The following is a 27,330-nucleotide window of genomic DNA, read 5'->3' as shown; positions in this document are numbered from 1 at the left end:
AAATTCTAAGACGGTCACTTGATTTCCTCCAACACTTGGCTCCTGAGTTCTGATCACTCATGATCAGGGCAGTGCTGAGCTGTGATTGGTTGGGATCCGATTGGTTGGATCAAGGGTTGGATATGCCAAGAAAGCAGGTTACATCTTCTTGCTTTTAATTTGCATGTGATATATTGTAAAACATGGACTCTGGAGTCAGCCTACTCGGATCCAAATCCTCATTCCGCATTCCCTGGCTGTGTAGCCAGGACAAGCTGTTGAACCCGTCTGTGCCTCAGTGTTCTTGTTTGCAAGGTGGAGAGGACAGTCCTGCGTGCCGGCCTCCTGTGTTGTTAGCGGGTTAAATGAGCCAGTAGGGGGTAAAGACCTTAAAGGAGCCCCTGCCTCATAGCTCAGTGATTACAAGCTGTATTTATTGTTTATTCCTGGTGGGAAAAAAAAAAAAAAGAAGATCACATTGATTTTAGAGAGAAAATATGCCTAAGGACATCTTATCCCAAGAACGGTGATTCTCCGTGGAGGGCGATTTTGCTCCCTGCCCCCAGGGGACATTTGGCCATGTCTGGAGACATTTTTGGTTGTTACCCTGTGGTTGGTGGTGCTACTGGCTGCTAGCAGGTAACATCCAGGGACGCTGCTGGATGCCCTGCAATGCATGGGACAGCCCCCACACAACCAGGAATTGTCTGGACCCAAAATGTCAATAGTGCTGAGGCTGAGAGACCCCAGGCTGAAAGGTAATCGATCCCGTACCTGCTTTGCTAAGGGTATTCCAGTCATACAGAGGACTCCTACCCAGGTATTTCTAAGTTCGCCCACACTCTCATTTGAGTGGGAAACCTGTTTGCAGGACGAGGAAAAGAATTCACCTCCGTGTTTTGCTTGAAACTGCAGAATAGCCTGGGCTCCCAAGTGCCCTCTCTCTTTCCCTGGCCAGGCCTTCCCTGGAGGGGCCAAACTGGGACCCTGATCTTCCTGTGTGTGTCCCACATTCTTCCCCGCCGCGCTCCGATTCCATTGTCAGGTGGGACTACCCTTTGCCTGGTGGGTTTCCACTGGGGGTCTCTGGCTCTCCCTCTCTGCCACCTGGTTCGTGTCGACTGGCCCTCCCCGCTCTTCATCCCGTGTATTGGCATGTGTCTGAACGCGATGGCGGGTTAGGGTTCAATTGATTTCCCAGGAGGCACACCAGACCCTGTGCAAATGAGCTGATGCAAAGGATTGTGAAGGGAAGAAGGACTTCTCAGTTCTTCGGGCACAGATCTCCCTCTTGTTGCTGAGAAGAAGCAGTTTGGTTTCCAGCTTCTCTGGTAAGGAATCAAGATGCCCTGTTGTCATTGTGCATTTACGCAGACTGCACTTTTGGGTATTAAGCTGTGAGGGTGCTTATTGTCTATCAAGGCCCTGGGATACACAAGGTCTTAGATGGGTTCAAATCTATTCTCTTTAACTTCAAGGCCAGGTTCTTAACTGCTGCACTAGAGGTGTGGACTGCCCAGCTAACGTGGTCTCAGACATCACTCAGTCTCATTTGTCCAGAGAGAAGAGGGGAGGCCCAGAGAGGGATGTGGTTCAACCCAGCCTCCCTCCTTCTGCCCAGTGTTGGTTCGGAGGTGGGACCCAGTGGGTGTCCAGATGCCTGACTACATTCTCCAGGCCAAGGTATATAAACAAGAGCTGTGTGCCCTGGGGATGTGAGGACAGCTGGACAAACAGATGGGGGCTCTGGGGCCAGTCTCCTGCCAGAGCTTGGTGTCTTCATGGGGGAGTGGGCGGAGGGCTGAGGGCAGTGGGGGAGATGTGGGTCCCTCCCTCTCTGAAGCTATGCCTAACCCCGCCTTGGAGAAGAGGTCCCTCCCTAGTGCCTGACCAGCTTCCAGCCAGGTTGGGTTTGGAAAAAGCGCAACTGGAGACGCCAGGGACTGAACTGTGGTTGGCTCCTGGGAGCATTTGGTTAGCAAGGGATTCCCCACCTGCCTCCCAGCTCATGGGGAGCTTCTAGATGGAAATGGTCACATAGCAAATGATTTTCAGGGCCAGGGGCTATCCTCTAGGGACAAAGCGGTCAAATCTGGGGACTTCTGACTGGCCAAGAGCCACAGAACCACAGGCCATCCAAGATGGATCCCACCACACAGGTGAAAATATCCCATTGAGCAGGTCAGGAGGTGGAGGCTCAGGGCATGCAAAGGGTTTGTTCCTGATCACACGGCGAGCAGGCCTCTTGATTCCACTGCTTTCTATCATGCTAGCAGCCATTCCATACCCCGGATTTTCTGAGACATCTGGATTTCGTATAACTTATTCTGTTAAATAAATGGGATTTAAGAAGTGTGACTACATGTGATTTTGATTTTGATTATCTTGTGACACCTTTCAAGTAAGTAATTTACAGATCAAAGAAAACACACTTGCTCATATCACATGCACCAAGTGTGAGTTTGCAAAGGCACGGCCTGGAGAGAAGTCTGGCAGGCTTGGAGTGTCTGCCAGGCCCATAGTAACCTTCTGAGCAAGGAGCCGAACTGGGAGCTTTATGCCCATGGCCTGGCTGCCCTGGCCGGTGGATGCTGCAGAAATTAAAAGTTCATGCAAAGACTGCCATTTAAAGGCTGGACATGGGGCCAGCAATCGGTGAGGTGGCTCAGTGTGAGGACTCTGCCTCAGAGAGGCGCTCCATGTTCATTGGCAATTCCCTGAGCCATTTGGAGGCCCAGCTCGGGAGCAGAGAGGAGGGAGTAGGGGAGGCAGGAAGAAGCTGAGCCGGAGAGGTGGCACCCAGAGTGGGAATGGCAAGAAGAACGGGTGAGTGCATCCTGATGAGCATCCCAGGTCACCAAGAGTCCTGATCATGTGATAGGGAAGTGTTTTCCTGGGCATGTCCTTTCCTTTCCTGTGTGTTTGCAATCAACAGCCTGAAACAGGATGAGGATGGCCATGGCCAGGGGACCCTGGGAGCCACCCTGAATTCTGACAGCTAAAAGGTGGCAGTAGAGGGAGGTGGCTGGTGTTTCTCCTTGAGCCCATTATTCTCCCTCCAGGTTGCGACCCAGTCTAGCCAAGGGGAGGCCTTGGTGGCCCCTTTGTCATCTGATCCCAAGCCAAATGCGGTGGGGCTGCGATGCGGAGAAGCGACGTGCTGGGCTTGTATGAAGGGCGAGGCTAAGGGAAGGAGCTGAAGGAAGTAGGATGAGGCTGGATTTCAGGGGGCAAGGTCCAGGGTGCTGGAGCAGGGTGGGGCCTGATCATGATAGGCCCTGTAACGGAGTTGAAACTTCTTCCCAAAGGGAAGTCACAGGAAGGTGGAAGCAGGGGGGCAATATGGTCTCTTTCATGCTTAGTAAGCTCTCTCTCAAATATTTCAATATAAATTCGAGAGTAATCAGCTCTGTGGAATGTGTCTGCGTGGTCCAATATCGCAGCCACTAGCCACTACTGAGTGCCTGAGTTGAGCTGGTCTGACATTTGCGCTCCAACCGTTATGAGAAAACACACACCAGATTCCGAAGACTTAGTATGAATGAAAGGCTATAAAATATCTCATTGATAACTTTGATATTGGTTACGCATAGAAATGGTAATGATGGATAAACTGGGCTAAGCACAATGTTGTCGGCAGCCGTCTGTCTCGAGAGACGATGGTGTAGCTTCTTAAGGGTCTATCTGCACCGCCGAGAATGGCTGTGCAGTCCGACTTGGGAGTGACACGGTATCTGTCTCCTCCCGTGTTGAATCGACATCTTGCGATGACGCTGGAGTGTCCTCTCCAGTGGAGCTAAAGCTACAGAGCCTGGGCAGGGTGATATGGAGGGTCTGCTGTTGCCCATGCAGCAGACCCCCCCTCTCTTCGCAGCTGAAGGGTCCAAGGGAAAGACGGAGTCAATACAGCTTGGCTTCAGGTGCGCCGCAGGAGTTGCCGGTGTTGACTACAACGTCAAACCGCCTTAGGGACTCCGGCTCCGGATTTTCTGTCGGGGTTTACTCCCTTAGCCTTTCCCCTGAAGAGGTATGCCGCAAGGCAGCGGAGGTTTTTTGGAGTCAGAGTTTTCCTTCTCTGATGTGCCCTGACTGGAAGATCGAACCAGCGACACTTAGCTCGCAGGCCGACGCTCAATCCACTGAGCCAAACCAGCCAGGGGTTAAGCACAATGTACTGTTATTATATCTAATAGACTCCTATTAAAACTGATTTCACTTTTTTAACTTTAAAGAAGTCGCTACCAGGAACTTTTAATTGCACAGGTGGCTCATGCTCTGTTCCCACTGGGCTGTGCCGAGAAGCCTGTTACAGGGCAAGTCCCAGGAAAGGGCTCTGAGGAGTGAGAGCGTTGAAGAGGTGCAGAGGTGTAGGACTGGAAATCCTCGAGCTTCGCTTAAACGAAAAGGGGAATTTATTTGGAGAATTCAGGGGTATTTACCAGATCCCAGGGTCATAAAGGGCATCCAGGGCCCATCAGGCTCTGGGACCTGGAGCCCGTGAGGAATCAGTGCACATGGCCTCACCAGCTCCGTCACCTGGGCCCAGTCGTCTCTCGTCCTCCTTTTCTCTGTGCCCCTTTGTCCTTTCTCCACTCGACTTGCCCCCAGGCCGGCCCACCCTCATGACAACGTGTTCTCCCAGGACAAGGGCCGAGAGATGGACTAGACTCTTCACGCTCAGATCCCAGCCCAGGATGGAACACGTGACTAATGAGATTTGGATCCGCAGTGGCCCCTGGTCCCCTCCGTCATGACCGGAGGTGTAGGGCGGGTCATGTCACTGCTTAGTTAGCAGGTTCTGGAACACAGACCCTTGGGGAAACCCCGGAAGAGCCTGAGAAGGAGCAGCCGGAGTGCGGGAGGGCGCTGCAAGCACTTGGCCTCTCGCTAACCAAGGGAACCGGGCACAGCCAACAAAGCCAAGTCTGCCAAGAGTCCTCGTAAGACAAGGGACGGAAGTGACCTGTGAGTTCAGCACGGCAGCAATGCGTGTCCTTGGTGCAAACAGTTTCAGGGAAGGGGTGGGAGCCCGTGTGCAGTGCGGAGATGGATGAGGTTCGACAGTGGGGGAAACCGGCTCTTCTAGAAAGTTTGACTGTGAACCGGGGAAAGAGACAGCGTGGTCTCTGGAAGGAGGTAGGGCCCCCGAGGAGGCTTGCTGGTGTGTTTGGTTTCTGTTAAGCCAGGAGAGGCTTGAGGGTAACTGGTGAGAGAGGGAACTCGGAGGGAGGGAATGGGTGGAGAGGAGACCTAAGGCGGGGAGCAGGTAGTTGCTGGTGGGAGAGGCTGGGTGCAGGACCCCCAGGGAGGACTGAGAAGGGAACTCAGGAAACATGGCAGCAGACATGGAAGGCCATCAGCTTTGGCTAAAACTTCCTCAGTTACACAGGAGCCAAAGCTGTGTGGGGGCATGGGTCTGGGACATGTCTCAGAGGCTTGGGGCAAGCGGGGCAGGAAGATCGGGATCGGAGGAGCCCCGTTTGTCTGTGGCCACTCGGGATATGACCCGTCTCCAGCTCACATGCACTGCGGGGCGCAGGACTTACTATGGACAGACTACCTTGTGCCCCTGCCCATGGGAAGCCCTAACCTCTAATGCATTGGTAGTTGATGGCGGGCCTTTGGGAGATAATTAGGGTCAGATGAGGTCACGAGGGTGGGGCCCTCATGATGGGGTTAGTGTCCTTCTAGAAGAGACACCAGGAAACTTGCTTCCTCTCTCCCTCCTCCCTGTGAGGATACAGTGAGAAGGTGGCCAGCTGCAAACCTGGCAGAGAGCGCTACCCAGGAACTGAGGCTGCCAGCACCTTGATCTTGGACCTGCCGGCTTCCAGAACTGTGAGAAAGCAATGGTTGTGGTTTAAGGGACCCGGTCTGTGGCATGTTGTGATAGTAGCTCGAGCAGACTAATAGGTAAGGCTTGGCGTGTATGTACCTCAGCGTACTCACACATGCATGTATGTGTTCCACCAGTCCAGCTTGCATGTACCTGTGTGCCCATACCTTCCTGTAACATGCAAGTGCAGATGATGCATGTGCCCTCTCCTTCCCCCTTTCTGAGCAGCAGGAGCTTTTCATCGTCATTTATTGGAACCTCCCATTAAAGAAGGGGGTGGAGGGCGAGCAGGTGAGGGAGGCTGTCTTAGTTAAGATTGAGCCAGAGGCTCCAGGGGGCGTTGGGGACAGGGAGCTGGGACAGTAGGGAAAGTGGCAGGGCCTGAGTTGCAGGGAGGCATGGGAAGGCCAGTGGTTGAATCTTTGAACTGGTCGGGGCTGGGAGACAGGGTGGTGGTGGAGATGGTGTCACTAAGCTCTTGGAAGACTTTGTTCTAAGAGCATAGACTCACCCAGCCCCCCTGCCCCACGTAAGATGCCCGTGAACCCCAGGGGCAGACAGGGACCAGGCTGGGACTCGTCTCTGGAGGCAGGGAAAGGCGGATCTGTTGCCCTCAACTGGGGTCCAGGTCCGGTCGGCAAGACTGCAGAGGGATCCTCTGGGACTCTTTCTTTGCTTCTGGCTCCTGCTTTGGCTCCTTTGCCAGTGAGGACCTGGGGAAAGAGAGCTGAGGGAAAGCCCTGGGCCTAGGCCTGCTGCCCCGAGGGGCTGCACTGGTAAGGCCGGAGGCGGGGGACTGACCATTTCTCCACGTCTTCGAGAGTCTCTGGCAAGGGTTGATTGAGGGTCTCAGGCAGGAAGAGGGAAGCACCGCCTCCCAGGAGGGCGATGGTCCCGAAAATGATGTTGGGGACGAAGGGATGCAACTCCGCCGTGATTTTCACCAGCGGGGCCGTCATGCTTCCCATGCGAGTCAACAGGTTACTTACGCCCATCCCTGTTTGCCTGCGGGAGTTCAGAGCAGGGATTGGCCACCTGTATGTGGGGTTCTTAAAGGACAGCCCCGGGACCCCCGGGCAGGGTGCAGGGGGCTGCCACCTGGGCCTGTGTCCTTCGGCTGGGCCAGCCCCAGGCCGAGCACCTACCGGATGACCGTGGGGTACAGCTCGCTCGTGTAGAGGAAGAGGCAGCTAAAGGAGCTGGACAGGCACCCCTTCCCAAACACAGCCAGCACAGTCCTCAGGATCTGCAAGTCTGTAGAGGGGAGACTGGGTGGTGAGCCTTGAGGTCAGTTGCACCGGATATTCTTATTCTTCAGCAGACCTTGTCTCCCTTTTTGCTTTGGCTGCCGGGAAGCTCAGACCCAAACCTAAAGCTGAGTAATAGCCACTCTGCTACTCCTAAGGCTTGATGGATCTGTGTCCTGCTGTATTTGTGTTTTTCCCTGGCTCTGATTCCCTATTCTCATTTATATTATGTTGTATGTGTTCTTGTCCTAAAATATCTCAAGTTCCTTTGGAAGGATAGAGGTACATCAGCACACAAACATCTACACAATATAAAACCGGGTTTTCCAAGGTCATGGTGGAGTAGGTCTTGGGGTCTTCCATGAGCACTGGGCTCTGTTGTGCCTCCATCCCAGCTCGTTTTCTCCCACGATGCCCCCCAGGGCATGCCCAACCCTTGAGAACTTCTGCACACCCTCTAAACAGCACCATACTTTCCAGAGTGAGATCTGGAAAGGGCCTTTGGAATCATCCAGCCCGATGAAGTTATTTTCTGAATGAGAGACTGAGCCCCAGTGAGCACAGGAACGTAGCTACTCCAGGTGACACAGTGAATCAGTGACAGAACCAGCAGAACTGGAGTCCGTGGCACCCACTTCCCAGGTGGGTGGCAGCCCGCAATGCCCACGGATGCACTGGCCTCTTTCAGAGGGTTCCGGGCAGTGCCGGCTGCTCACCTGCGGGCACGAAGATGAGAGCCAGGATGGCGCCGCCTGCCAGGAGCAGGGCTATGACCTCGGTGGTGTGCCGGCCCAGATAGCTCATGGAGAGGATGGCAAGGAGCTTGGCTGGGATGTCGACCCCACCGAAGATGAGCTGGAGGAGGTAGAGGTTGACCCCAAATTCTTCCACACCCATAGCCAAACTGTAGTAGGCAAAACCGGTGGAAAACCTGAGGGGCGGGGGACGGGTCAGTTAGCACCTGCTACCCCAGCCCATGCTGGTCCCTGGGTCACCAGGATGATGACCAGTTTCATTTTTTGTCCCAACAGCAACTGATCGGGAGGGCTGCTTGAGGGCCACTAGAGGTCTCTGAGGTTGTGTCTACGCTCAGTGAGAAAGTGCTGGATCGATTGGTTATGTCAAACACAGGCATGGCCTAGGGTGTGGTGACAAAGATGCTACATAACTGACTCTGGAGAATATCAGGGCTGGAGGGACTCTTGGAGACCAAAGCGGGCAGTAAGTGGTCTCTCTTGGGTGGGTCATAGTTTAACATCCAGAATGGGAAGGTGAAAGCCGAGCTGTGCACATGGGCCAGGGGCCTCCCCTTCCCTTCCTACAAGTGTGGGGTCGCTTTTGAAGGGTTCCTGAACAAATCGGATCTCGTTTAGGGGTGGCCAGCATGGAGAAGGGCCTCAGGACCAGGCCACAGGCAGGGCTTTGAAGGTGCGGTGGACTGGCAGACAGAAAGGAAGACGCAGGGCAAACATGGCTTCTGTCCCTGAGTCTGAAGCCCTGAAGGCTGGCCGCACTCAGGGGGGTCTCAGAGGGCAGAGCCAGACCAGCGGGGAACAGTCCCAGGGAAGCACAGCGTGGGGAAAGGGCTGTGGCTGGGACGTGAGCCGGTGAGGGGGTTTGGAACATTTGTCCTGTGGGTGGGGGGAGGGGTGTGACCCCAGTGGAAAGCAGACCCTGACGGCCGGACCTGGGCGTGGGGCAGGGACATGGGGGGTTGTCTGTGGTTAGGGCTGGGCTGGGGCAGCCCAGGGGAGGGGATCTCTTGACTCCCCTTGCAGGTGCTCTGGGCTTTGCTCACCTGCTGGAGGCCTTGTTCATCACCCTGCCTTGGCAGAACTGCTAGGGAGTGGACAGGGAGGGGTCGGGGGTTACCAGGCCAGGGAAAGGCAGAAGGTCACCCGGCGCAGGATGGGTGTCCGGAACAGGTCCGCTATGCTGTGCTTGGCCTTGGCCAAGGAGATCTCCTTCTGCAGGTTGCGTCTTAGCTCCTTGGGGCAGAGGAAGGGGAGGGGGCGTTAGCAGTAGCTGGCAGGCAGGAGGAAGGCAGGAAGGTGCTTGGTGTCAGATGGGAGGCGGGCTTGCGGGCAGGGGAACAGGCAAGCAGAGGGCACAGCCCAGGAGCAGAGTCCAGTTCCCTGGCCCAGACGACAGTCCCTCGGCCCCTACCTCCAGGCTGATTTTTTCTGCCTCCTCCTTCCTGCCATTGAAGGCGGCTACCCACTGGAGGATCTTCAGGGCCTTCAAAGACTTTCCAGACAGGACCATCCAGCGGATGGACTCTGGTATCCACCTGGGGGCCAGAATCAAATCACAGTGGCTCGCCCCCCTGCCGGAAGCCCCTTTGAGAGGCTGGAAGAAGAAGGTGTACAACCCAGGCCAGGGGGTAGGAGGCCCAGAAACCCGAGCTGCCTTACTGCAGGTTTCATGGAATTGAAAGTTGGCCAAGATTTGCACCTTGGCTGCCTGCAGCCAGCCCAAATTCCAGTCTTCTCTTCTTCCCCTTCCACAAGAGCCTTCTCTCTGCCCCCTCCCTGGGCTGCTTGTTATCATTGGGTGTCTTTCTTAGCTAGGACCCTTGGGCCCTAGGCCAAGGCAGGTGGGGCCTGGGGAGGGGATGGCGTGTTTGGGGCTGGGCAGCTGGAGGGGTGCGCACGCTCACCTCCCCAGCCTTCCCTGGGCTGCATTCCAGGTCCTGGATGAAGGGACAACTTGGAAAGGAGGCTAAGGGGAGGGTTGCGGTCTAGGGAATGGGGTTGAAGATCCTCGGATTCTCCCTACAAAGGACCACCCCTGCTGGGGTGGGGGCATGTAGGTAGCCAACCTCACTCTCCCTCACCCCCGGCTGTACTTTTGGGGTCGGTTCATCCTGAGCAGTTCCTGAGGGTCACTAGGTGTGGGGAGAAAGGAGTGATGTTTGAAAAAGTCTGGTCTGAGTTGAAATCAACTCCAGCTGTGACCTTGGCTCCAGCAAGGCCCTTGGGGCCGTGGGTGTTGGTCTCCTGGCCTCAGACCGCTGGGCTCAGCGGATAGTGGTGGCTTCCAGGGCCCATTGCTACCCCCGGTCCTGGCCTTTTGGTGTCTGTTTCTGCCCAGAAAGTTTTGTCAGCCTGCTCGCACAAAGATTATCAGTGACCCCCAGGCACCACCCTCAGGGCCTGAACTCCATCTTCCTCTCTCTGAGAATAATGTTAACAATGACTTCAATTAGTGAGCCTCCCTGTGGGCCAGGCACATGTATGTGGGGGTGACATACATTATTATCTTCATGTTGCTTAGAAAAGCCTTGAGGATTGGAGTGGCTGGGGCTTGTTCCACCCAGGTCACATAAGGAAGGGGCCCTGGGCTCTTGATGGTACCCTATTGGTCCTGCTACTATTTCAACACTGCTCTTTCTCTGCTCCCATCCCAGGCTGCAGACATTTTCTGGCTCCATCCTGAACCCTCTGGCCCCCTCTCTCACCCCAAGACTACCCATCCCTTCTAGAAGATTCTATTTCTCATTTCCAAATGGGAGCTCTCATCCCCGTTCTGAATCTTTTTGTGTAACCTTGGGGTATTGCTTCACTTCTCGGGGCCTCGGTTTCCTCATCTGTGAAATGGGAACAACCATGCCCCCTTTGCACAGAGATGCTGTGAAGATTGGAGACAATCTAGGGCGATGCCCAGAACAGGATCTTGCACATAGTAAGTTCTCAGTAAAGGGTCACTCCAAGACTGTTTCTTTTCCTGAGTTCCTTTATTACTTAGTTCATTGGCTCCAACTGCCTTCTGGAGATTCATTTCTTGTCCTCAATGTGCCCTCAGGTTTGACTTGTTAATAATGAACCCTTGATCTATTGGGGACCTCTGACCCAGGCACCTACATTTGCCAGGCTCTTAGGCTTTGAGCTTTATTTTCCTTCATACCTTAAATCCAGAACTCCCCAAATGGTGTGGAATTTTCCTTCAAAACGCCTCTCACATTTGTCCCCTGATCCTCCTGCCCATAAAGTTACCTCCCTTCTCTCTCTGTTTCCTCGCTCTTGAGTCTGTCTTTCAGGGTTATTATTTCACAAATGGAAGCTTGGCCAGGCTTCTCAGTACCACAGACACCTCTGGGCTGGACCCCGGCCCTCCACACAAAGCTCAGGCCTCCTGGCTTCTCTGTGCTCCCCACAGCCTGTCTCCTTCCTGTCTGTCTCAAATCAGCTCTTCTGCTGCTGCAAGCAGCCCCATAGGGCACCCCAAATCCCTGCTCCACCCTGCACCTTGCCTTTGTGTAGGTAATTCCTTCTCCCTGGAGTCCCCTTCCTGATTCTGGGACAGGGAAGTCCCAGGACAGACAGAGCTGGCCAACGTGGCCAGGCCTGGACTTTCCGTTTGGCTCTGCTGGACCTAAGGAGGGAGGCGAAAGGGAGAGCCACCTACCAGGACAGCAGGAAGAAGGCGAAGAAGGGGACGGACACAGTTAACTGCAGCCAGCGCCACTGGGGGATGATGTAGGCCAGGCCGGGCAGGATGAACTGGCCTGCGGTGTAGAAGTAGCCGATCCCGACGGTCATGATGGCTCGCAGCCGGGTGGACATCCACTCCACGTCTGCAGGAGAGGCCCCCGGACCAGATTAGGGTCCTTCTGAACCCTGGGCACCTCCCTGTGAAGGGGCATCAGCTCCTGCCCCCCACTGGCTGCTTGATCTGACTCTGATCCCAAGGGTGCATTGACCCCACTTTACAGATGCTGTGACTGAGGCTCAAGAAGGTAGGACTCAAACTTAGGTCTGTCTGGCTCCCAAGCGGCCGGTGACTTCCCTTGTTTTGCCTCAGTTTCCTTATCTGTAGAATGGGGACAGGAGTATCACCTACTGATGTGTGCAGACTGAACGAGGTCATGCACCTAGCAGAGGTAAGGGTTCAGTATCGAAAGACAGTTGCTGCTCTTCTACGTGTTGTCGCCAAGGCCACAGCGGGCCCGTGGGTGAGCCAGGCCCAGACCCGACTCTCTTGGCTTCAGGCTGGGGCTCCCCTGCCCCTTCCCCCTGTGGCTCACTCAAGATCACGGTGCTCAGGGTAACACCTGCGATGCTGAAGCCACACAGGAAGCGCAAGGCCATGTAGACGGGAAGGGTGGGGCTGAAGGCCGCACCTGAGCCGCTGGCCGCCAACAGCAGGTAGCTGCCGGACAGGATGGGCTTCCGGCCAAACCTGCAGCGCAAAGGACAGGAGGGGCCGGGTTAGCCAGAGTGGGCCAGCCAAGGCCAGCGACTCTGCAGGCCTGGAGCAAAGGGCTGGACCTCCCGCTGCCCCGAGTGCCAGGCAGGACATGTAACTTCCTCTGCAGACAGAGTCTTGCTTGTAATTGCATTTTTTTTTCTTTTTTCTTTTTGGACAAGTTTGCAGTTAGAGGTTTTATAGTTAACGAGTCACCTCCTCCACCTCCAGGTTAGTGGCCTGAGCAGGGGTCCAAGGGGCAACCCATCTTGAAGCTGTTCACCCACCCTGCCCGCCGTGCCACCCAGCCACTGCGCTGTGTCCGAACCCTGGAGGCTTTTCCCACCGGGTCTGGGGAGGCTGGAAGAGGGGCAGGGTTGTCGCCACGGGTTGTGCCCCCTCTTGGGAGGCCCCAGCGTCTCACCTGTCAGACAGGCCTCCCAGCAGGATGCCCCCGACCAGGGTGCCCGCCATGAACATAGACTGGGCCATCTCCTTCAGTTTGTTAGAGTTGCATACGAGGTCCCACTGCACGAGAGAAAGGGGACACCAGCGGGGCTCAGTGCAGACCAGCCCTCTCTGCCGTGCTTGGTCTGCGCCCCCACGTGCATGCTCCCTCTCCATCACCCCCACTTGGCCCCCAGCCTCCCAGGCACCATGTCCCCTTTTCAGCCTGGCCCCGGACTCCTGTGGCTCTTTGGGTCCCTGGCCTGTGGCTTTGTGATGACAATGTCCCTCTAGCATGTGTGGCCTGTCGTATGACTCTGAGTCTGCTCAGCTGTCCCACCCAGGTCTGCCCTCCACCCCTCCGAGCTTGTCTGCATCCCCGTAGCTCCCCGCTTGTCACCTCGCACGTCCAAGGTCGGCCCCTCTGTTGTCCCCTTGACCTCACCCTCTCTCCCCCATGGGGACAGGCCCCCACTGAGGCCCCCTCACTCCATCCCACACGCTCACACACTCTCTCACTCTATCCTGACCCCTCCTCATCAGCATCTGCATGTGCTCACATCTCTCCCGCTTGCCCCCTCTTTGCCCTCCACGTTCGGGCCAGTTCCCCCTTCCCTTTAAGGCCACATGTCTTCTAAGAGGCGCTACACTTGCTGTCACCCCATCCTCACCCCCACTTCTTCCTCAGCTCTGCCGTTGCCACTCCACAGAAACTGTGTTCCCCAAAGCCAATGTCTTTCCCCCCAAATCAACGGCACTGCCTGTGTCCTGACCTGCCCGTGACACTGCTGACCTCTCCCTCTGCCTGCCTTCTCCCCTTTTCCTCTGTGGGCTCCGAGGGGGTCTCCCCAGGCTCTTCTTGGATCGTCTTCTCTTTTTATCCACTCCCCCCACCCCACCCCCACACCCCAGGAAACGCCGTTGGCTTCTGGGGCTTCAATGACTTTTTTATGATGACGACTCCAAATCCATACCTTCAGCCCAGCCTTCCTTCTGGCCTTGAGACCAGGAGACTCAGCTGCCAGCTTGACATTTCCACCCGGGCGATGCGAGCCCTGCAGGCCTCTCTGAGTCCGCCTGTCACGCCCCTGCCTGAGGGTCTCAGAGTCTCAGTGACTGGTGGCTCTCTTTTCATTCCTTCTTTGCCCGCTTTACAATCACTCAACTCTCCAGTTTCTAACTTCTTAACATTTCTAGAATCTGCATTTTTTTTTCTACTTCCTTGACTGCTATCTTAGTGTGGGTCCCACTGCCTTGCACTTGGATTAAGAACTACAGTTGAGGACTTCCGGCCAAGATGGAGGCCTAGACTGACACGCTCAGTCTCCCTCCACAACTAAGAAGGAATACAGCTACTGCAAAACCAGAAATAACCCGAAGTTCCAGAAAATAAAGCTACATGGAAGTCCAACTATGAAGTTATAAGCAAGTGGTGCTCATCCGGACGGGTAGGAGGGACGAAGCCGGGGCGGAGAGGTCAGGCTGTACTGGTGGCGGCGAACGGCGGTGGGATGGCGGTAAGCACAGACACCCGTGTTTAAGGGGAGGTGAGAAGCACCTGGGGAGCACCCCTGGCTGTAGATCAGACCCGTCAGTTTACAATTCCAACGCCAGGGAAGGCAGACCCCCATTGCCTCGGACTGTGAGGCCCGGAGGGTGTGGGGACAGAGGAGGAGGCTCCCGGTCTCTCAGCGGAGAGTGAATGGCAGGAATCCATCTTGAACCCCCAGCCCCGCAGAAAAGGCCACAGTGTGGTGAGACGGGTCACCCGGTAGTGATGAGTGCATGGGGCTCTGCCCCCTATAGCATAGGAGGTGTGACAGCCCCACCCAGGAGGCAAAAAACTGCCATGATGGCAGGGATAATGATAGAGATCCCAATCACACAGCTTACCAGAAAGCAAATACATGAATTAATGGACAAACAGATAGATAACCGTTCTGAGGCTCAATTCAGAGCTATAGTTATAAGACAGCTTACAGAAGTAACAGTAGGACTTAAGATGGGGAAGGAATGAAGGCTAGTCCTGCTGAAATGAACAAAAACACATATGAAACAAGTGGTGAGGGAAGGAAAACCAGGGATCAAATCAACAAATCGGAACATAGGGAAGGAACAAACCATCAATCTGCAGAAAGAGGAAACGAGAAGTGAGGAAAATGAGGAGAGGCTCAGAAACCTCTGGGACAGCTATAAGCGGGCCATTGTCCAAATCATAGGGTTGTCAGAAGGTGAAGAAGAAGAACTAGAAATTGAAAAATTATGTGAAAAAATAATGAAGCAGAACTTCCCTAACTTGGGAAGGAAATAGACTTACAGGTCCAGGAAGCACAGAGAGTTCCGGATAGGCTGGACCCAGGGAGAACCACACCAAGACACATTATAATCAAAATGTCAAAAATTAAAGATAAAGAGAGAATCTTAAAAGCAGCAAGAGAGAATAAGATAATTATGTACAGAGGGGTCCCAATAGACTATCAGCTTATTTCTCAAAGGAGACTCTACAGGCAAGAAGGGACTGGCAAGAAATATTCAAAGTAATGAAAAGCAGAAACCTACAGCCACGAATACTCTATCCAGCGAAGCTGTCATTCAGAATAGAAGGGCAGAGAAAGTGCTTCCAGGACAAAGTAAAACTGAAGGAGCTCATCAGATCCAAACCACTGTTATATGAAATGTAAAAGGGACTTGTTTAGGAGAAGGAGGATCAAAACTGTGAACATTAGAATAAAAACTGTATCACAAGAACCAACAACAGAAGCTAGGGAATTGAAACAAAGGCAAACTAAGTAGGCAACGAGAGTGGGAAAGGAATTATAGGTATGGGGAACATTATGGGGGGAGGTCAGTGGGAAGGGGGGAGGGAGGAAAGGGAGGGAGATGGTACAGGAATTAGGAAGCAAAGTAGGAGAGGGTGGAATAGACAGGAAGAGGTTGAGAAGAACTATATGTACAACCAATGGGCATGGACTAAGTGGGGGGCAACTGGAGGGAGGGGGGGTCACTGGGAGTAGGGGAGCAGGGGGAAAGAAATTGGGACAACTGTAACAGCATAATCAATAAAGCATATTAAAAAAAAAGAACAGTTGATATTTATTGAGGGTTTACTACACATGGGGCACTTTCCAGACCTCCACCCCTTCAATCCTCGCAACAACTTTAGGATGGGGCACTATCACCCCAATTTGCAGATGAGGAAACAGATGCTGAGACGATTATCACAATTGTCTCCTGACAGGTCTCCCAGCCTTTCATCTCTGTCCCTCCTACCCATTCTCTCCTGGGTAATCTCAATGACTTTCTAAAACACCTCTCAGGTTGGCTTCCTGTCTTGCCTCATGTACTCACTGGCTTCCTCTTGTCCCTTTGGGTAAAGAGAAAGCTCTGTTAACACAGATTTCTACAGCCCTCATGCTCTGGCCCCTGCCTACCTGTCTGGCCTAATCTCCTGCTAATCCTCAACATCACCCTTTGTCCAGCTACCCTGAATTACTTGTGTAATGAAGTGGAGAATTTTACTCACTAGCAGTGCCTTGCAGGAATGTTTTGGAAGTCAGACAGTGTAGGGGGAGAACCATACTTTCCTCTGATGGAAGTCAGGAATGATGGGGACACGTGGATAAGACGCCAGGTCCGCCGGCCGTCTCAGAGTGGCCCAGTGTGGCCAGCGAGCCCACTAGGCTCTTCTGGCTGGAAAGGGTACCTGAGTGCTACGTGTGTGGGATCGGGGAGGAAGGAAGGTGAGGAAGGGAGGGGGTATAAGAAAAGTGCGCCAGTGTGTGTCTAGAGAAACTGCTGGCACTTTGTGGAATTCTGGGTAGAGCAGGCTTCCTCCTTTCCTATTGGTGGGAACAGGGACAGCTAGAGCAACTCTGGAAGTTATGTGCTGAAGATGGCAGAACAGCTGTCACTCTGGGCCCCCAAATGACCTTGTGGAGCAGAGTCACCCATTAATCTGAAATGCTCATCTTAGATCTACTGCACGAGAAAGAGAAACACTTCTATATCCCTTCAGCCACTGAATTGTTCTGTTATAGCAACCTAGCCTATCCTGATACACCCCACAAGATGGAAATATGCAAATGGAAATTTGATTCCCCCTACCTCCCATGTTATTTAGTGCCTTAAGGAATCAGTCTGTTTGGATCATGAGAAGGTCAAGGGCAGGCATGCTTGAATCAGTTTAGGCTGTTGTCCTGCTCCACTGTCAGAGACCAGATCTACTAGCCTTGGTTTCTACCATGGCACTGGTGAGGCTACAGGCTTTAGAATACCTGTTGCAAGCCAGTTTCTTCCATACAATTGGGAAGTCTTGGTTGGGATTCAAATCATGTTTAAAACATGCCACAACCCTTACAAGTCCCTGCAGAATCTGCTCAAGCCATTACCCTCCTTACCTCTCTGCTCCCACTTCTACTTCTGTCTCCCACATACCCTCCTCCGGTGCATTGGTTTCCTTAAACATGTCAGGCACCCCAGAGTCTTGGCGTGTGGTAGCCTCTTGGCCTGGAATGTTCTTCCCCTAGATGGCCACTTGGCTTGCTCCTTCACCTCCTTTAAATCTTCGCTCAAATGTGATTCTCAATGAGAACTCCCTTGACCACCCCACTGAACATGGTAACCCCCCAGCAGTGTATTCCCCTCTACCCTACTTTACTTCCTCAACAGCACCTGCACTATCAGACATATTGCAGAGTCTTCAGCGTTTACAATTTTCCTCCCAAGAATGTTATCTGGATGAAGGCGAGGCTTTTGGTCTGTTTTGTTCACTCTGGGACTTCTATTGCCTAGAACAGTGCCCAGCACCTAGTAGCCACTCAATACATACGTGTGCACTTGAATGAGTGAAGATTCCCCAGAAAGAACAGAGGGATGGGAAGCCTTTAGAGGTCTGGAGGTGTGCTGATGTCTAACCGAGAGATCACAGGGTCCACACTCTAAGTGCTTTGGGGAGGGCTGCCTCGTGTCACCAGGATGGGTGTGTGTCAGGATGGAGAGTGTGTGGGCTATTATGTCAAATTCATCACCACAGCCCCGGCTGCTGTGGCTCAATGGATTGAGCATCGACCTGCAAGCCAAGTGTCGCTGGTTCGATTCCCAGTCAGGGCACATGACTAGGTTGCACATCAGGTCCCCAGTTGGGGGCATGAGTGAGAGGCAACCACACAGTGATGTTTCTCTCCCTCTCTTTATCCTTTCCCCTCTCTCTAAAAGTAAATAAACAAACAAACAAATAAATAAATTATTTAAAAAAAATTCATCACCACACGTGAGCAAGAAGAACTGGAGAAACCTCGAATCAGATGCGAACAATTTCTATAGAACATTGTCTACTGGGAATGATAAAATGAGGTTTTGAAGCTCAGATGGAATACTTTGTGGCTCAATATTAAGAGTCTTGGCATTCATTGCACTCTGAGTCGCTTTTAAGAGACTTCACGGTTAATGAAGCTCATCAGGCTGATGGTAAAAATATGGCACAGTTGCCCAGATCAACACAGATCCATGGGGCTCACGCCTGGATGTGATGGGCTGCAGTGTGTGCCCCAGAAGACAGGTTGAAGTCCTAACTCCCAGTACCTCAGAATGCGGCCTTAGTTGAAAATAGGGTTGTTGCGGATGCAATTAGCTAAGATGAGATCACACTGGGGTAGGTATGGACCCCTAATCTAACATGACTGGTGTTCTTGTAAGACGAGAAGAGGCAGACACCGGGGGAGAACCCCACGTGACAACGGAGGCAGAGGCCGGAGGGATGTATCTGTAAGCCAAGGACGCCGAGCGTCGCAAACCACCGCCGGAACCTGGGAGAGGGAAGCAAGGATGTTTCCCGAGAGCCCGTGAGAGAGCGGGCCTACACCTTGATGCTGGGCTTCTGGCCTCCAGGGCAGTGAGTAAATATATGTGTTGTTAAAAGCCACCCAGTTCATGGTGCTTTGTAATAGAAGCCCTAGGAAACCAACACACTGTGCAGTTCCTGAATGTTTGAAATGCAGTGGTCCCTTGCTGTATCACGGTTCACTTATTGCGGCCTCGCTGTATCGTGGGATTTTAAAAAATATTGTATTTAATTATTTACCGTGGATTTTTCCCTATATTGTGGGATTTTGCAGTACTGTCTATGTATGTTGTTAAAGTTACGTAGGTTTAAGAGTGTAGAATAAATGTAAGGTTCCTACTTCGCGGTGGGTGGGGGGCAGTCTGGACCTTAATGCCTGCAATAAGTGAGGGAATACGGTACCTGCTGCCTTGGTAGGTGGTGACGGAAGGAATCGGGAGTAGAGGAATGTGGCAATGAGGGAACATGATACAGAGAGAACTGGAGAGATTTTAAAAGGCATCCTTCAATTCTGGGCAGGGGTGGGGAGGGAAAGATATCCAAAGAATTTTTTGGCGTGCTTTCAACGTGGTTAGCTGTGTAAAAGTCTTAAGAAGGCCCTGGTAACAAAACCTGTAGCTGAAGGCTCAACGATTGTTCCAGGTGTTGATGGTGTGATCTGCTCCCTTTGGCTGCATGCGCAGGCGGAGCCACATGGGCGTGTGCTTTTAATTGGGTTAATCAGGCTAAACTAGGGATGGTAGGAAAGCCTCACACCATGACACTTCTCTTGGCTGCTGCGCTTGTCATCATTTCCTTATTCTAGTAGCGTGGCCAGCCCTCCCAAACTCACACCAAGGTGATCTGTGCTGAGCGCCAGGATTACCTTTCCCGGGTGCCTGGCACAAGCAGGGGGTCGGTGAATATTTGTGAAATGGATAAGTGGCCGAGATCATGTCACTCCCCATCGCTCCTGTCACCGTCAGTGCCCTCTTCTTACCTCCAAGAGGACACGTAGCATTCTAGCTGCTGAGTTACTTGTCTCTCTCTGGGATTCTGGAACCTCTCTGAGGGCAGAGATGTCTCCTTGACTCTTTCTCCCTAACAGCTGACAGAATGGTTGGGACATGGTCAATGTTAATGTTTGTTCAATGAATAATTAATGAGTGAACAGGTCCAGGGTTACTATTCTATTCATATTTTCCTGACGATGCCCAGGGAGGAAAAATTAACTTGCTGGTTGGAGGGAGCTTCCTGGTACTTCCATGTCGCCTCTGGCATAGCCTGGGCTGACCTCTTCCACATTGACTTTTGGTCCACATAAAGCTCTTGCTCCCAATATCCTAGTCCAATATTCTTGGCCTTCCCTTTCCTTTCTTGGAGTGTTTACTGAGCCCCTAGGAAGCTGGTTCTAGAAGGGAAGGAGAGGAAGCCCCCTGCCATAGCTTCCTGAGTGAGCTGCTGCACCAGGAAGGGGCCGGAGAGGAAGGGAGGGTCTATGACGCTCAGGAGCAAGCTTTGCCAATGATGCTCTAATAACCTTATGAAGTAGGCATTACTGCTACCCCCATTGTCAGGCAAAGAAACTGAGGCTCAGAGAGTGAATAAGCTGCCTAGGCATAGCTTGGTTCATTTCAAGGCAGAGACTCAAGCACAGGTCAGCGGGTTCCCCAACGACTGCCCTTGACCACGGCTTCCTGAGGCCTCACTTACGCTCAGCTCTGAGCTCCGGGCTGCAGGAGGGAAGGCTCAGGATGTGAGAGCTGTTGCCGTGAGCCACTGTCAGATGCGCAGCCCAGGATGGGCTGGAATCGTGGTTGAGGAGGCAGCTGGGGTCAGAGCCAGATGGGCTGGTCTGCTATTGGGCGCAGAGGGTGAGGGACAGACTTAGGAGCTGGAGCTCAGCCAGATAAGAGGCCGGGAGGCCCCTCAGAGGGAAAGCAGAAGGCAGGCATCAAAGGTCAAGATGAGCCCTGGCTGAGTGGCTCAGTTGGTTAGAGCGTCGTCCTGATATGCCAAGGTTGGGGGTCATACAAGAAGAAACTAATGAGTGCATCACTAAGTGAAACAACAAATCAATCCTCCCCTTCCCCTTTCTCCCTAAAATCAATGAACAGAAAAATTTAAAAAATGTTTTATGAAAAGGTCAGGGTGAGACATTCATGATCAAGACCATGATCAGCAGGATGGGCCCTGCTCTGTGTGGTGGGGGGCTGACTCTGCTAGGAGACCCCATACATGGCCCATGTGTCCCAGATCACGGACAAGGGAAACAACCTTCTCTAGTTTTGGATTCTTTTAATTATTTTCTTTTTTTAATTTATTGATTTTAGACAGGGAAGAAGGGAGAGAGAGAAAGAGACTGATCTGTGGTTCCACTTACTGATGCACTCATTGGTTGATTCTTGTGTGTACCCTGACCAGGGATTGAACCTGTAACCTTGGTGTATCTGGACAATGCTCTAACCAACTGAGCTACCTGGCCAGGGCTGCTTTGGGGCCTTTTCGAACCACGTCAGACCTTGGGCAGTAGCCCCTGACAACTCTCAGACTCCTGCTGGAGCCCGTGCTGGGGCACAAGGGCCGGCGAGGACAGGCCAGGTACCTGAGGGGAGTCAGTAGCACATGCATTTCCAACTCTGCCACTTAGTAGTGGTGTGTTCCTGGGCTGGTTCTTAACCTCTCTGTGACTCAGTCTCCTCATCTGTACCCTGGGGGTAATAGTAGTACCTTCTTCTCAGGATTGTAAGCATAAGGAATCAAAAGCACCCAGCACTACACCTGGCAAACAATCAGCATTGCTCCATGATGGCTGTTTTATTATTGTTGTCATGTGTATGTTAAGGCCTGTGCCCTCAGGGATATACGTGAGAGGCAGGAGAAAGGGCATGGATTTGGGAGTCAGGGCCACTGCCCCTCCTCCTAGTGAAGTTTGACTTCACCGTCATGGCTGAGAGGGCCACCTTCTGGGTCTGAGCCCGGTGTAAAACGAGGACAATATTTTCAATGCCTGATTCGCAGGATGGTGCAAAATACCAACTCAGGGCAGCGCACACAGTAGGTGCTCACAGAGTGAGTTCCTGACCTTTGAGGACCCAGAGGACAGCCCCAGGCCCCTCTGAAGACATGATCAAGGCTTTCTAGGTGCTGGTTATAGCTGGGCTCAGGCTGGGCCAGGACATGGCTGAGGTGGGGCTGTCGGTCCTTACCCAGGGGGCAGTTTGGAGACCAGGGAGGGAGATGATGGGAGGACCCAGGGCAGGGTTGAGGTGAGCAAGGGGGCCTGCGCAGCTGGAGTAGAGCCGGACACAGGAGATCGATGGTGGTCTGGGGGTTGGGCAGCCGGAGATTTAGGGCTAAGGATGGAGGAAGGCCAGATACTTGGCAGGGGAACCTCCCCAGGGTAGAGACCTGCTTCCCAGGGGATCCACTGGGCAGGCAGGCTCTCTGCTTCTGCAGCAGGTGACTTGGGGCCCCAGGACTCTGTGTGGAGACAGGATTCTTGTGGCCCTGGAGACAGGACAAGAATCGCAGGGAATTTAGAGGGGACCAGCTAGCTCATGCAAGGTCAGACCCAGGCCTCTGAGGGCTGCAAGGTTGGGTTTCAGGACGCTCAGACCCCGCTGGGCACCCCCAGAGCTGAGGTTTGGTGGGTGGGAGCTGTGGGCCATGGCTCCTCTCCAGGGAATCCAGAGCCCGCAGGGAGCCCGGGTAAGGCTGGGAAGGACCTCAACTGACGCATGATGGGGTAAGGACCTGCAACCCCTGCTGCTGGCCAGGCTCCGCACCCCGGAGGGTAACCCGCTTCTGAACGGCTGGCATTGGTCACATGTGCCCTGCGGGCTCGGAGGGGGCAAGACCTTCACTCACAACCCGGGCTCCTCACACGCTCCAGACTTAAAAGAAAGGCCTTTATTTCCTCTTAACGTCTTAGTAAAGCTCCTTCTGAGAAATTCCACCCCTGTCTCTGCTAAACCCAGAGGAAGGAATGCGCGGTCACGTCTGCCAGGAAAGCTCAGGGGACCCGGGTGGAGCGGGGGGGGGGGGGGAGTCGGTGCCGCTCACACTCAAACGACCAGCACAGCCCTCCCCCCTCCCGCCTGGCCCCTCACCCTGTTATCCCATCTGCAGGCGAGGGGACGAGAGCGGAGAGGGGAGGTGACTCACCAGGCCACGGGCTGCGGTGGGAGCTGGCGCCCAGGCCTGTGCTGTTCCCAGGGCAGGGTGGCTACAAGGGGCCACAGGAGGAGGCAGAGCCCCGGGGCCTGGGAAGAGCGGTGACAGCTGAATTCTCTTTTGCCGGGGGTGTCCCGCCACCCCCGCCCCCGCAGCCCAGTTCTCAGGCCATATCGACAACAGCAATGACAACAACCACAAGGTGACAACAACACCGGCCTCCGCCCGGCGCCCTGGGGCCCGGCCCGTGTTACTGTCTTCCCTGCAGAGCCTCCCTGGGGGTGCCACTTGCTCTCTGCTCCACTTCAAGGACGAGCCAACAGACCTCCCGGGGTTGTGATGTCCCTAGGAAATGGCAGAGTCAGGATGTGAACTCTGCTGCCTGACCTGCCTCACAACCTCACACTGTCCCTCTGGGGGACAACCCCTTGCTCCTACGAACCAGGGTCACCAGGACGGAGTGGTGGCCAGATGCTGTTTCCCTTGTTACCGCCCTCCCCACCTGGGCGGCAGAGGCAGCGCCCTACCTCCTCCTTAGAGACCCACTCACTGCTCTGCCTGTGCCACATGAGAGGGGATCGGAACCCCACTCCACCCAACCTGAGCAAATGGAGCACGGATTTGCCGCAGACTGAACCACAAACAGAAAAATCAGGGGGGTTCACCCTTCCTGTGCCGGTATCAGCGCCTGGCTGGGTCCTGCGCCTGCCGCTTCCCCAGCTGGGCAGGGACCCCTCCTATGGGCTTAGAGTCCTCCAGCCAGGTCAACCCAGACCTGACCTGAGCAGGGTGCAGGAAGGACCCTGAGACCCGTGAGCCCCTGCATTCCCTGGGAGGCAGATCCACTCGGCCCGGACGGCTAGAACTTGGCTGGCCTGGATGTGAATTGACCCCCGATTGCGTCCAAGACCTGCAACCTCTGCTCTTGGCTGGGCTCTCTGGAGCCCAAGGTGCAACCTGGAGGGGAAACCACTTCACAGCTTCTCTCCTGCTGGGCTCTGAGGGGGGGCATGGCCTTCATTCAGCGTTAACTGAGCACTTACTATGCACCTAACCCAGTGATGACACAGAAGGGTGGGAGGGACACCTTCTCTGCCCTGGGGGACCCCTGGCTAGTAATCCAAGAACAACAGCCTCCTTGGGGTTGCAGGTGCGGCCAGTCTCACGGATCAGGGGTCAGGGTTAGGCGATCTTAACGTGCAGGGTGTGGGGTGGGGCGGCTCTGGAACCTGACTGCCTGGGCCTGTCCCTTGGTTTCCTCATCTGTAAAACTAGGATCACGCAGAGGCTGTCCTCGAAGGGTTGTCGTGAGGGCACAATGGGTTAGTCGTGTGCAAAGTTTTAGGACGACCTGGAACAGGGTAAGCGGGTGTGAGTGGGGGCCATGACTATTAGTTAATTGTTATTTTTTAAGCAGTTAAACAGTTGCGTAAGTTTTGTTCCTTTGACTCGGTCCTTTCTGTGTTTTTGGAGGACCTGGAGGGTGGCTTTTATTCCTCTGTCTTCCCAGGGACCTGATGTGCAGCTAGTCACCCAAACATCTGGAAACTTTTTGACAGGAAGTGAGGCATCTTCGACTCCCTCCCTGCACTTCACCCCCCAAATCTATTCAGGCCCCAAGGGCCATAGGTTCTACTCCCTAATTTCTCTGGGGCCTTTTCTACCCATCACCTTTGCCCCAGAGCCCGGTGGCAGCCTGCTAACTGGTCTCCCTGCTGCCGGACTGAAAGCCCCGCCCCTGCGGTCAGAGGCGACCATCCTTCGCCGGTGGTCTGAGACCTTCACTCTCCCACAGTAAATACTTTATATACCAAGAAATAGTCATGAAACAAATGAAAAGCAACGATTCATTCTGAACACAGGGAGTCCTGGATTCAGATCTTTCCTCTGCCAGGTCCTCACCATGTGTAATCCTGGGAAAGCTGTGGAAGCAGACTGAGCCTGAGTTTCCTGGTTTGTGAACTGGAGATACTAATCACACTTTTCTCACTGAGATGCCATCTCCTGAGACCCCAGGAGCCCCCACCCCCAACCCAACCCCACAGCATGCCCAGCTCAGGACTGGCACTGAGTAGACACACCTCTTCTGATGAGGCAAAAGCAAGATCCTGCCCTTGAGGAGCTCATGGTCCCCCTAGGGGAAATGAAAACATTGGCCTCTGCTCACTACTCAGGTGTCACCTCCTCTAGGAAGTCTCCCTGGCATTCCATGGCTCCTCTTTCTTTGAACTGCCAGACACTTGTCCCCGCCTTGTGCCTCTAATGGGCTTTAGCTTTAAATTCCAGTTCCTGAAACTGGCTGGCCGCATGGCACCAGACCTTTCCTTCCCTTCCCTTCTCTTAGTTTTTTTGACCTGTAACAGGAGATAAATCATCTTCAGTAGAATATCCCTGTGGGGATCAAAGTGGGAGACGATGTTTGCAGGGCACCAAAATGTGCCAGGCAGTGAGCAGATCCTCAGTAAAGGCCAGTTCCTGCCGTGGCCACTGGCCTGCCGGTCCATTCGAGAGTCTAATTTAACTCCGTAACCCCCAGAGATGCAGGTGGAAGGGCCAGTGACTAATGAAGGCAGGAATGAAGGGGGCAGACCCAGCAGTGCCTGGGCGGGGGCGGGGGGCATGGTGGATGAGACGTTTTGTGGGTCTGCTCAGGTGGGTTTCCACCCTCCATTCTGTTCACTGTCTCCTCCCTTCACCTCCCACCTTGGGACCTTTGCACGAGCAAGACAGCAAGACAGAATTTTCCTTCTTCCCTGCCCTGCCTAGCTCACTCGGGCTGGACCTTCTTATCTCAGATCCAGAGTCACTTCTTCAGTGAATCCTCCTTCAGTGCGACCCCTGCCCCCACTGCCCCCACTCCCAGCCCAGGGGTAGTCCGTAGTCTAAGGTCACGGTCCAATGTTCTCTGAAATAAGCAATGTTACGTTTCTCTGTGGGGACCCCGACTCTGCTGTGGATCCCCAGAGCTTAGCACTGTGCCCGGCGCCGAATGGGCTGCTTGTTGGAGAAACGCTTGTGCTCCAAGGGTGAAAAACCCAGCCTCGTGGTGGGTACACATCTGTACCCTGGTCCTTCCTCTCTGCCTGCCCTGCGCCCTGTCCCCATGGCCTAGGGACTCTGGGCCCGGCCTGCCCCCTGTCCATGGGCGTGGGCATCTGCTCTAAGTGGCGCACAGAGCTGCCTCTGGGCATACCTCAGTCACGATGGAGTTCTGGATGCCAACGTCATAGGCCCAGCCGTCCAGGCACGGCTCGGTGGCCCCCTGGGTGTCGTTGGGCAGGCTGGCGTTGGGCCGATGTATGAAACGGAGGCACGGCTCAGGCTTCCCGTTCAGGCCCGTGGGGAGCACCCAGGGCCCTGCGGAGGCGTTGGGGGGTGGGCGGCAGTGGTGGGCGGGGGTGGCCGCGGTGAAGATCTGTAGCAGGTTGTGGTTTGCCATGCCAAGGATTGGGAAGCCCAGCAGGACCATGATGAGGAACTGGAAGGGGCCCTTGCCGTTCACGCTGTCCACGATCTTGGAGAAGGTCATGGCGCTGAGCAAGATGAGCCAGAGCTGCGGGCAAGGTACCAGGCCGGCGAGAGGCATGCGTGGGCGTGCGATGGATGTGGGAATGCAGGTGGAAAGGTGTGCCCAGGTGTGCGTGTTTGCGCACGTGTGTGGGACAGTGTATGTATATCAGTGTGTAAGGATGTGGGGGCTCAGCTGTGTGTGTGTCCACAGATTTACGAGTGGCTGCATGAGCATGTACCCAATTGAGTGTATAATGTGGGGTCTCAGGTGTGTGTCCACAGGGGGTCTACAGGGATGTGTATATTTAGGCTGGAGCTTGAGGGCACAGCTGTGTGACCTTGGGCGTGTGTGCGTGTGTGTGTGTGTGTGTGTATGGATTTGGAGGCATGAGTATGTGTGTGCTCAGCCATGCTGGTCACACGTGCTGTATGCATGGGGCAGTGCCGGTCACACAGTTGGGACCTAAGGGCCCAGTCTTGAACCCTGGCCCTACAGGACGGATAGTGGGGCGTGGGTCCGGGAGGTCCCCGATTGCCCTGCTTGCCTGCTGGGGAAGGCCCCCCAAGCCCAGAGCCTCCTTGCTTCTGACTGTCCCCTGGGGTTAGGCCCGCTCTGCTGGGCTAGCAGAAAGGGCCCAGGTACCTCCCAGAGGGCCTAAGGGAGGTGGCCAGTCAGTGAGAGGCAGGGCCTAGCCTTGGGAGTCTCCCAGGGATTCCTGGGGGCGGGGCGGGGCCTGGGGGGCCTCCATCCCTCCTCACCTGGTGGCTGGGCCTGGCTCCCTCCGCGGGGCTGGTGGTCGGGGTGGCCGAAGTCCTGCTCTGCCCCAGGGTCCGGCAGCAGCTATCGTTGGGCAGCTCAGCTCCAACAAGCTGTTTGTGCCTTCCCCAGGGGGGGCTTATATAAGGCGTAAGCCGTTCCCAGGGCTAATGTTTGACCTTCCTCTGAGGATTACCGGCCCTCCCCAGCAGGGAGAGTGGTGCGGACCCGTCAAGCCTAGCCTTCCTTGAAGGGCTGCCTCTGCAGAGGCTGGGCTGCCAGGGAGGCTGAGCCTGGCGGGGCTGCCGGCTGACCCAGGCAGGCTCACCAACAGAAGGAGGGGTCTGACAGAGTCCCGAAGGCCCAGGGTCAT

At 54.5% G+C, this 27,330-nt stretch overlaps 1 protein-coding gene across 1 annotated transcript; it reads right to left on the bottom strand.

The window, feature by feature from the left end:
* Nucleotides 1-6,047: 6,047 nt before the first annotated feature.
* Nucleotides 6,048-27,056, bottom strand: SLC22A8 (solute carrier family 22 member 8). The gene is made up of 11 exons (XM_090259945.1): nucleotides 26,960-27,056; nucleotides 25,884-26,243; nucleotides 12,674-12,777; nucleotides 12,089-12,243; nucleotides 11,470-11,638; nucleotides 9,229-9,352; nucleotides 8,935-9,050; nucleotides 7,779-7,993; nucleotides 6,961-7,069; nucleotides 6,617-6,820; nucleotides 6,048-6,528 (listed from the first exon to the last, which is right to left on the bottom strand). The coding sequence occupies exons 2-11, from the start codon at nucleotides 26,217-26,219 to the stop codon at nucleotides 6,429-6,431; spliced, it is 1,632 nt and encodes a 543-aa protein (XP_090116071.1). The 5' UTR covers nucleotides 26,220-26,243; nucleotides 26,960-27,056; the 3' UTR covers nucleotides 6,048-6,428.
* Between the last annotated feature and the right edge of the window lie 274 nt (nucleotides 27,057-27,330).

The sequence above is a fragment of the Furipterus horrens genome, unplaced genomic scaffold (assembly GCF_987537825.1).
Source record: "Furipterus horrens unplaced genomic scaffold, mFurHor1.1.pri manual_scaffold_2, whole genome shotgun sequence".
Classification (NCBI taxonomy): Eukaryota; Metazoa; Chordata; class Mammalia; order Chiroptera; family Furipteridae; genus Furipterus; species Furipterus horrens.
The sequence above is the reverse complement of the archived record's forward strand: the minus strand, read 5'-3'. Positions and strand labels throughout refer to the sequence as shown.